The sequence below is a fragment of the Terrapene carolina genome, unplaced genomic scaffold (assembly GCF_002925995.2).
Source record: "Terrapene carolina triunguis isolate 2854851 unplaced genomic scaffold, T_m_triunguis-2.0 Scaffold58, whole genome shotgun sequence".
Taxonomy (NCBI): domain Eukaryota; kingdom Metazoa; phylum Chordata; order Testudines; family Emydidae; genus Terrapene; species Terrapene triunguis.
The window spans coordinates 76,397,351-76,407,712 of NW_020664409.1; the positions used below are offsets into that span (position 1 = coordinate 76,397,351).

Genomic DNA, 10,362 nt, shown 5'->3' on the forward strand with positions numbered 1-10,362 from the left:
GCGTTATGCTATAAATTATCCTGGACAGAAATACACAAGTACAGGCGTACAAAGTATCATTGTAAACATTACGTTATGTGCCACCTAAGCAGGGAAAACGTAAGGGCTTTAAGGATTGAACGGAGTGTATTAAGAATGTAAAGTGAATTGTAGCAGTAGGGGAAAGTTCTTGCAAACTGCTCCAAGCAGCTCTATATCCGGGGAATTGGGACGGTACAGCACTCCCTGCAGCTGATATAGGCAGGGACAGGGGCATAGGCGGGGATATCTTGTTTTATGAACGAGGTTTCTCAACCGAAAAAGTCACCTTAGGTAACGTGAAAAGAAATAGGGGAGGGGATGAGAAAAGAGAGCACTGCCCCTTTAAAACCCTGTTGCTACCCAAACACAAGTAAACAGTACAGCGAAAAGGGAAGAGAGGCGGAGCTGAGGGAGGGCTCGGAACTTTACAACCCTCTGAACGTTCCATGTTGGGCGGGGTCAAAATACTAAAGCAGTGAACGTTCGAATGTGTGAGGCTTGGGGTGGGACGGCGGGCGGGGACAGTGCTCCACGCCACTTACTGCTGAAATGTGATGGACCTGGGAGGGGGAGACTCAGACTTGTATCAAACTTCGCAAGAGTCGAAGGCAAGAGGCTCAAGGAGAAGGCGAGGAACAGTGATTAGGAGAAAGGTCTCTACACAATTCCCCAAGCAAGCGAGGACTGTACACACTTCCGCAGCAAGAGTCCCAAAGACAAGGAGAAACCCTTGAGTAATTTCTAACCCTTCTCTTCTTCCTCCTCCTCCACAACATGCTGAAAGCTATTCGGACTCAGCTTTGCTGAACTCTTATGGTGGAGTTTTCCGCCGGTTCGGTGTGGATCTAATGACACTGCAAAGACACTAGGATCGCTTCTTGAACTTTGCGTTGTGAGGGGCTCTTTGGGAGAAGCTCATTGTGGTAGGTAAGTCACTCACAACTCTGTTACTACCACGTAGCAGCTGTGAGAAAGTAAGCATTGGACCGTGCCGTGAGAGAGACATCAAGGATTGTGTACCTAGGTATAATATGCTATCGTTTGAAATATATGCTTCACAAAGATAATTGCACTGCAATGTAGCTACAGTCACCGAGAATGTTCATATTGAAAGGTGTCTATGTTTAATTGAGTATTCGGAGATTGATTATAAAAGTAAATCAGCAGTAGAGCATGATCATACATTTCCTTAAACATACTCAAGTTAAACACTGAAACATTTGTCAAAGAGCTTTCTAACAGCTAAGCGATTCCTGAGGAGAGGACAGCATTTCTAGGTTTACTTTCAGTTTGAATCTCTGCAATCCCATGCAGTGCTAAGCAGATGTGTTCTCTGCGCAGTGCTTATTCTATTAGCACATTAAATAATGTTTGAAGTATATTTTCTGTTTAGGGTCTCCCTAAGAAGTTTTGGTTTCTCAAGAAATTCTGGACTGGGCCTTTAATATTAAATAAATCCTGAGCAAAGCGAGGTGCATGCACGCATTGCTTGATTAGCGCAGTGTGGTACGATCACGCTGATAAATTCCAATCTGTGTTAAACTAGGAGTTTTAGGTAGCAATAGCGATAGATGTACTTTGACTTTCTGCACACGCTAAAAAAGCGTTTGTGTATGGTAGCTAAACATCATCACAGCCTACCTGTTATCAGTGAACAAAAGCAATATGTTGTTTCACTTTGTGGATCATCAAAGACAGCTACTTTCTCTACTTAACAAATTGCCATTACAGGAAAAAGAAAATCCGCGCTGCTGAGGAGTAGGTCAAAAGTAAGCAAGCAGATAAACAGAGACCTATTATGCAGATACTAGCCTTAATTTAATTAAGTACTTTGAAGGGAAAGGGAAAGGGAAGTGCCGAGGTCTAAATAACATCCGTTTTTTCCCTCACCTTACTACAAGTAAACTTTAAAGGGGGGAAGCACATACTATTACACTTTCTGGTCTTGTGGGTGTATGCATGTTGTTTTAATAAGATAAAGTCAAGTACAAATGGCAACCCATTCATTATGGTCCACTTCATAGTATACTCGTTTAATTTTTAAAAACATATTCTATAGTAAAGAAAATATATTTTAATAATACCTTTTACAGAATTACATTATTGGTATGATTCTTCGTCATATTAATGCATGCGCTATATAAAATTGGACAACCACGTATAATAACAAAAGATGAAGGTGAAACTTACTAAAACACTACAGCTCCCTTTGGTAACTTTTAATATCCGATTTTTTTTTAATGATAAGGTTCAGTGAACTGAAATTAACCTGTGAACATGTCGTATTGGCCAAAACTAAAAAGAGGTCTTAATCTTCTTTACCTAAATGGACATTCCTGTAATGTATTTGAATGTAAATCAAACAGGGGTGATGCTTTACAATAGTACTGCTATTAGTAAGTCTTTAAAAAAAACCTTAGGTGTCTACATTTAAAAAATCGTAAGTGTCTTCCATCTTCTGGACTTCATAGTAAACAACAATACACGCAAATAGAAGAAATTCCTACGTGGCATGATTAAAATAAAATGAAAATGTGAATGCGTGATATAAAATGTCTGAGATATACTTTTCAAGCAGGACAGTTTGAAAGCTAAATTCTGTATGACAAACGTGTGTTTTGGCAAAGAACCCGAAAATACAGCTTTCCAGCTCAAAGGAAAAGCGTGGTGCCATTCAAATATACGTGTAGTGTATCTTGTTTTGTGTAGTGAATTGGTTTTCTGAGGAAATCGGTAATACTGAGGTTATGTGCTATCAGGGGAGGCACATTTCATTGAACTAATGGGTGGAGAATGTGCATTTAATCCTTGAGGGCAGAATCTTTCAAACTTTTGAAAATTACATGTCACGATTTCCATCCCCAGAAATCCAGGGGCCGTTATACTCTGTGCCCCATACCTATGGTTTTCAGGCAATCCAATACCTATTTCTGGATTCCATTTCACGTGATAAGGGAAAGTGACGCCGCTTGTCTTGGTCTGAAAAAATAATTTGAATCTGATGGAAATGTAACCGTACCAAGAAAGAAAACGAATCAATCAATAAAAACTTGAATTTGCTCCGTGCATTGCTTTCTAGTTTAGCCCAGAATGCTGGCCTGCTGCGGCTCTGGTGTGTGAAGTGAGAGCTCCCTGATTAAACATGGAAAATGATTAGTGGTGGGAAAGTTGATTAGAAATGGCGTGTATAGTTTCGGTTGAATGGACTGAGTGAAACCCTCTGACTGTCACACACCTCTCATTAACTCCCTTCCTGCACTCCCAGATCGCATACCACAGCTCAGAAGGGGTTCATTTCATTAATAAAACCCCTTGCGCAGGGCTGCTGCTGCCGCCTTCCTGAGTGGAGCCGAGAAACACAAGGTGCGGGCCCAGCAGCACCCGGCAGAACCAAGGGCACAGTCCTCCACGAATACTCTCTCACGTATTCATGCTCTTAGGCAACTGATCAAAAATGAAGAGAGCAAATAAACACCAGAGCGGACGGCTGTTTCTGGTGTGAGGTACCGAGCAGGAAAACAGCACTAGGGCCCTACTGCTGGACAGCCAGACACCCCGATCCTGTACAATCTAGGGTACAGCCCAGCTTTTTCATTCAGAAATGCCTAATTCCTGAGGCAGCCCCGCGGGTGTGACACATCGACCCGCGTGCGGGTGGAAGTCCCAGCAGGCAGGAGACACCGCGCTGCAGCGTCTAGGTGCTTTTGAACAAAATAAATCACATTTTCCCTCACATTTGAAAACGGTGGAATCCAGGACGTAGCCAACAAATCGTGGGTCAAAAGCCCATTGGAAAGACGGCCCAATATGTCTTCCTTAATAAGGAACAGAGACACACAGCGGAGACGCTCGGATACCGCAATAGGCCACAACACTAACCGGGAGGAATCAATAACACGCCGGGAAGCCGCTAATGCAGTGTCCGCCGATCCTTTTCTGAAGGGAGTTAGTATAATACTAACGCAGACAAGGGATCTAGGCCTGGGAGGGGGGTAATCTGTGGCGGAAACCCCGCAATGTCCCGGAGCATTGTCCAGTCAGTGACTAGTAACGCTGGCTGTTTTGCACCGCAGGTTATTGTCCGTCTCTGGTGATGGTAACAGGAGTTGGAGAAATTAGTATATTAACGAGTTTGCAGCTCTCCTATCTATTCCCCCGGGCACCATTAGGCAGAGGAGGTTTTCAATAGCAGAAACACGTCTCCATGAAATCTAGTCTGGAACACCGCGGTCCGGGTGGAGGAGAGGAGGGGGATTTATTTATTTGGAGGTCTAGAAAAGTGAGTATGTCCGTAGGGCTGCAGAGGCCTCCGAGCCTGGCCACCTTTCCTCTCCGCAGATGGCGTTGCTCGCCCAAAGCCCTTCTGTGTGGCGTTGCTCCGACCATCTGGAAGGGATCTGAGCGTAAAGTGGATTTATTTAGAACCTGCAGTGCTGGAAACGTGTTGCTTTTCTCTCCTTCAATTATCTTGATAAATGAGTTGTTGTTGAAGGAAGAAAAATAAGCACCCGAGTTAGAATAAACTAGGCTGCATTGTCACCTCTAGCCCCTAGCCCTGAACCTTGTCTTGGCTCCCCTCTTAAGAGAAGACTGTAAATTTGCGCACATTCTCCTGCCCTCGATCTCCCAAGAAGGCCCCAGAGGTGAGGTGTCTGCCTCAGCGGCTGCTTCAAAGCCTCTGGGGAATCAATAAGTCTGAAGAGGAGGTTTGAAGTGACTTCTGGAGATAAGATCGATGTGAAGGTAGCACTGAATGCAGAATGAAGGCGTTCTGCTTCTCACTTCTATGCAGTGTGCGGCTACAACCACTTGTCTTCTTGGTGGGAGTTCAGTCTCTGGAGATATTTTGGGGAAGGGGGTGGGGGGTTGAATGACAAAGACAAACCAATACGACGTACAGCCCTTTAGGAATCGATACTCGCCTTGCATTCCTGATACACTTTCACGATTAGTTTACTTTTTCGGCTGTTGTGAGTGAATTGAACCGGACGCTTTGTGTTTTTCTTACTCAATCCAGAGAATTATTTGTTGTTTCTTTTCCTATTCTCTGGGATCTGTGCAAACACGTACAGTAGTTGTCTCTGCACGGGTGCACTAGAGCAAAAACAAAACAAAAACAAACCCCGGCCCTGGAACACTTGTTTGAATTTTTCGATTGCCTCAGTCAATGAGGAACACGCTGCATTCAGTAAATTCTCTTTCCCCCTCCTTTGCTTACAGGATTTTCTGTCGTTGTTGTTGGAAGTTCAGAAGTCACGAAGAAAGGTAAAGGGTTCTGCTGCTTACGTCCCTCTGGGAAGATGGGAAGCAAGGCTCTTCCGGCTCCGATCCCACTCCACCCTTCACTGCAGCTCACTAACTACTCCTTCCTCCAGGCTGTGAACACCTTCCCAGCAGCTGTGGACCACCTACAAGGTCTTTATGGACTCAGCGCGGTGCAGACCATGCATATGAACCATTGGACATTGGGATATCCCAATGTGCATGAAATCACCAGGTCTACCATCACGGAGATGGCTGCAGCTCAGGGCCTGATGGATGCCAGATTCTCTTTCCCAACGCTACCTTTCGCCACACACCTCTTTCACCCAAAGCAAGGGGCCATCGCCCATGTAATCCCAGCTTTACATAAAGACAGACCCAGGTTTGATTTTGCCAATCTGGCCGTGGCCGCCACGCAGGAGGACCCACCAAAGATTGCAGATCTGACCAAGCTGAGTCCAGGACTTGGAAGTCCCATCTCAGGGATCAGCAAACTGTCTCCGGACAGAAAGCCCTCCAGGGGCAGGTTACCTTCCAAAACGAAAAAAGAGTTTATCTGCAAATTCTGCGGCAGACACTTTACCAAATCCTACAACCTGCTCATCCACGAGAGAACCCACACAGACGAGCGGCCCTATACCTGTGACATCTGCCACAAGGCCTTCCGGAGACAGGACCACCTCCGAGACCACAGGTGAGGGAGGCAGCCACAGGCAAGCAGCCTTCTCCTAGCTCCCCCAGTGAAAGGCAGCTGCTATTTCTCTCTCTAGATGTCACATCAGAAACTTTTCCTATTATTTACTACAAAGGTTCCGTGGGCTCCGCCAGGTTCAGATCACTACACAATAGAACCTCGTCCCAGGCTGTCAGCATGTGGACAATCTGCTGCCAAGCTAAACTCAAGGCCCCACCGATCTTGGGCCGCTGTGAATTTAAGAAATATGCCCACTTTCCTTATACTTTCTCCTGAATTTTACATTAGCCGTAAAGGTTTGGTGGATTCATCGCTTCCCATGTAGAGGCATTTGGGCTTCTCCAGCAAGGAAGCAGTGGCAAACCAATCGACAAATTCATTTACAGCTGATCTTCTAAGGGGGATTAGCAAATAAATATGTAATTTTTGTGGGTTGGACATGTTATTGTATTTGGAGGCGAATCTCTATTAACTGAAACAAATATTCCCCATCGCTGATAAGATTGTAATAGTCCGGTAAGGATAGTATTTACAATCTGGTTTTAATAGTTGAATGTAAAGGTAAAGGGCCAATTACCACGCCCCCTTGTTCAGGTTAGTAGTCCCGGGAAAATTAGTAGAACTTCAACCAAAAATTAAAATAAAATAAAATAGACGACTATGTATGCCCAATCCTGCTCACACTGACGTTTAAACGGGAGCAGGATCGGGACCAGTTTGTGAAACAGATGATTTTTCCATCATGCAGTCTAATCTGTCACCAGAGAGGGCAATCTAGCGTTGATAAGAATTATTGTAAATGTTTTGAACTGATAAAGGAGGTTAATCATACACACAATTACAGAACAAAAATAATAAAATAATAATAATAATAATAATAAATAAACTAAAGAGTCAGAATTTTCCCCTCCCCCACACAAAGTAATTATAAGATTAAAGAATCTCTAGAGCCTTCTTGTGGCTTTTGAGTTTGTCGACAGCCATTGATTCAAACCCTTGTATTGACTTTCAGATATATCCATTCCAAAGAAAAACCTTTCAAATGTCAGGAATGTGGGAAAGGATTCTGCCAATCCAGAACTCTAGCAGTTCATAAAACTTTACATATGCAGGTAAGTTTAGCTCCAAGTCTATTATTATCATTATACTGTTCTTGTTCTTATCCTGTTTATTTTGTACAAACCCTTAAATAGCATGTAAGGTAAACAAATTTCGGAATGTGGTTAGGCACCTGAAATAATGAGCCATATCTTGCCATTAGTTTTTAAAGCAGATCTCCCCAAATCTTTACTTCAATAAAGCAATCTGTTTAATAACAGGATATGGCCCTATGTTTTTATTTTTCTTGATTAAGACACATGTCTATTTAGTGTATTTAAAATATGTAATTCTTTTAGAAAAAAGCAAATAGAGTCCACTGAGGATTTAATTTACATAAATTGCTTGTGAATGTGGGTACTTATAAATGGTCTTTGTTAAATCTTATCAAATGCATTTCAATATTTTATGTTTGTAAAAAATAAAGGTAAGCACTGTAGGGGAAAAACAGCTTTGAAAGATTAATTGACACCTTAAAATGATTTGCCTGTATCCCAATACATTGTATATGTCTGTAATGGTTTAACTGTCTGGAGGAAAGCTCAGCCTTACTCATAGAGATGGCGTGGTGATTTGAAATTGAAGAATTGCACTGTACTTTTTTTTTTTCTGTAGACTCAAGGGGCATGAAATGGGCTGAGCTGAGAATAAAATATACGTTGACAGACAGGATATTTCCAGGCAGTTAAAAGTGTCATGATTTTGTATCTGTTGAGGATTAAGAGTCTAGATTTATTTAAGTAGATTCCCTATACTTCATGTTAAGCTATGTAATAACAGAAAAGTAGTAAATTAATAAACTAGGTAGTTTGTAAAGGATTAATCCTTTGCTTGCTTCAAATCTGAACAGGAATCTCCACACAAATGCCCCACATGTGGAAGAACCTTTAATCAGAGAAGTAATCTGAAAACTCACCTTCTTACCCATACAGACATCAAGCCCTACAACTGTGAGCAGTGCGGCAAAGTGTTCAGGCGAAACTGTGATCTGCGGCGGCACAGTCTAACTCACACCCCGCGGCAGGACTTCTAGAGCAGCCAAGGACCTGCACCTGCCTCTGCAGCTCCAAGTTGCTAATTTTGCTCAAGGACTTAATTGTAGAAAGCTACACACACACACACACACTGGGGCCGAGACCGCATACCACACTCCAGCAAAATTCCCTTAGGGAGTTGTGGACTGCAGGATCGGGCTCCACTCCTATCCACACAAAGAGCATATGCTAGTCTCTTGTAAATATTCGCAGCTCATTTTAGAGCTCTGTACAGAATGTGTTTTTTTTCCGTATTGTCCTGTTGGATGCACATTGATAACAAATCTGAGAGTCAAAATATCTTTTAAAAGTGTATTTCAAAATAAATCCCCCCCAATACCTCCTGCTTTGTCGTATTACTTTCCTAAACATTTTGTTCTTCTGCTGTGTCAGCTGCAATAGTAACTTATATTGAATAAATTTCCCCATCTGGGCAATTGTATTGTCACAACGTTTCTGAAAAGTGTTCTTGTTTTCGCTTTTATGACTGCTGCTTTTGTGTTATCTATTGTAAAATAAAATGAAAGTGCCCGTATTTACAACTCCATTGCTTAATAGCTTGAATGTCTACATTAAGTTTTAGCTTTTGTAATTTTTCTTATTGAATTAACAACTTTTTAAAAAGAAATAGCTGCAAATAAACAGTGCCTGGGAAATAATGTATACAACAATCCCTAAACCAAACTGGCTTATTAGTAACTTATTTGCAATCTACCCATATATTGTAAAAGTCATCTCTTTTCCAAAGATTGCAGTAGATAGTCTCCTGCTATTAGACTTTGAACATTGGCAATTCACTAGCGTAGACAGGGACTTTATACTGCAGAAGACGATTCTTTTCTGATAGCTCTGAAAACAAACACTGGGACATAAATAAAATCCCATTGGATCCTATCACCCATGGGAAGGATCATTGTAAGTCCCAATAGCGTTTAACCAACTTCATTAACATTCCTATCAGTCCTAACAATCTGCTGAATGGCAGCGTTATCAGGGCTCAGCCCTGCAAAGCCGGAGGAGTTGCAGGCGCTTGCAGGGGTCGTCAATAAAAGCCGTCAAAATTGTAACTCGTACCTAGTTAAAGAAAGAGGATGTTTAAAATGTCTCCAGAATCATTAACAGAGATAAACCACTGCACCAGAGAAGTCAAACTGCCAGCACGCTGCAACTGCCCCCTTGTAGGAGACTCCCGACTGGATGCTCCAAATGCTCCATGCAGTTCCCCAAAGATCGTCTTTAAACAGACTTTAAAGCTAGTGTGGGAGTAAAACGACCTCCCACCCCAACCTCCAAGTGGCCTTGGGAGACTGGGGTGGGTACAATCTCAAGACCTCACCACAGAAGGGGGGGAGGGGGCTGGCACTTCGGTTTCTGCGCCTGCAGACTAACGGCGGTGTCCTGCTGTGCTAACGGTGCGGGGGGCGCCAGTGACCCGGCCGGGGAGGTCACTTTTCCTTCCAAAACGGGGCTAATTTTAATTCACGTGGCTCGTGGTGGCTTTCGCACAGTTGCAACACGAAACGAGCGGGGGCAAACTTGGGGGGGGGGCGGGAATGACCCCGCACATGCCCGGTGCAGACAGCAAAGGCGAACCGCCCTGATGGGAAGACCAGTGCTGCCGCTGCGGGGCTCAGCCCTTCCCTGGAGGGATCCCTCAGACCCATGGCTACGGGCTCGCCCAGTGCTGGTACCCCTCCTCGGACCCCCTGCACAGTCACTGGCGGGCTCGTCACGGCCCCCTGCTGGGACCCCTCCTTATACCACGCGCACAGCCACTAGAGCGGCTCGTTCCGACCCTTTCTCCTGGGACCCGCCCTTAGCCCCCCCGCGCAGCCACCGGGGGGCGCCCCTGTTTAGCCCCACGCTCAGGGAGGGAGAGAAAGTGGAGGCAAGAACCGCTCGTGGCCACTAGGCTCTGGTCCCCGCACTCCTGCGGCGGGGGGAGGGGATCGGAGTCCCGGCCGCACCCCCGGCCCGGTCCCGGACTCGCATTAACAGCTTGTTGGGGCGCGTTTTCCCGCTCCCGGCTGGCGCCTGCTCCGCTGCTGCGCCTCTTGAGACGCTAACGGGTGAGCAGGCTACGGCGGGCGAGATCTGTCCCACTGCCCGGGCCGGCGCTCGGGGAGAGCGGGAAAGCTGCCCCCCTCCCCCGCTCCTGGGGGGACCTTCGTGCCCAGCTCGGGGGGAGGCTCAGCTTCCGCCTCCCCTGACCTGGGGGCTCAGCCCCCGCCGTCTCCCTCTTTCCCCCTGCTC

At 45.0% G+C, this 10,362-nt stretch overlaps 1 protein-coding gene across 3 annotated transcripts; it reads left to right on the top strand.

The window, feature by feature from the left end:
* The first annotated feature begins 546 nt into the window (after positions 1-546).
* On the top strand, positions 547-8,762 carry OSR2 (odd-skipped related transciption factor 2). 3 transcript variants are annotated; one of them, XM_024215829.2, is made up of 4 exons: positions 547-948; positions 5,242-5,977; positions 6,990-7,089; positions 7,926-8,762. In XM_024215829.2, exons 2-4 carry the CDS (start codon positions 5,322-5,324, stop codon positions 8,106-8,108), a joined length of 939 nt encoding a protein of 312 aa, XP_024071597.1. In that variant the 5' UTR covers positions 547-948; positions 5,242-5,321; the 3' UTR covers positions 8,109-8,762. The 3 variants fall into 3 exon arrangements, with proteins under 3 accessions (XP_024071597.1, XP_024071611.1, XP_024071604.1); XM_024215843.2 differs by having other exon boundaries at positions 8,008-8,762; XM_024215836.2 differs by having other exon boundaries at positions 547-944.
* Positions 8,763-10,362: the final 1,600 nt, after the last annotated feature.

Coding starts and splice junctions, on each gene's coding strand:
- OSR2 (XM_024215829.2), top strand. CDS start 5,322: ATGGGAAGCAAGGCTCTTCCGGCTCCGATCCCACTCCACCCTTCACTG. Junction 5,978..6,989: donor GACCACCTCCGAGACCACAG/GTGAGGGAGGCA, acceptor ATTGACTTTCAG/ATATATCCATTCCAAAGAAA. Junction 7,090..7,925: donor ATAAAACTTTACATATGCAG/GTAAGTTTAGCT, acceptor AAATCTGAACAG/GAATCTCCACACAAATGCCC.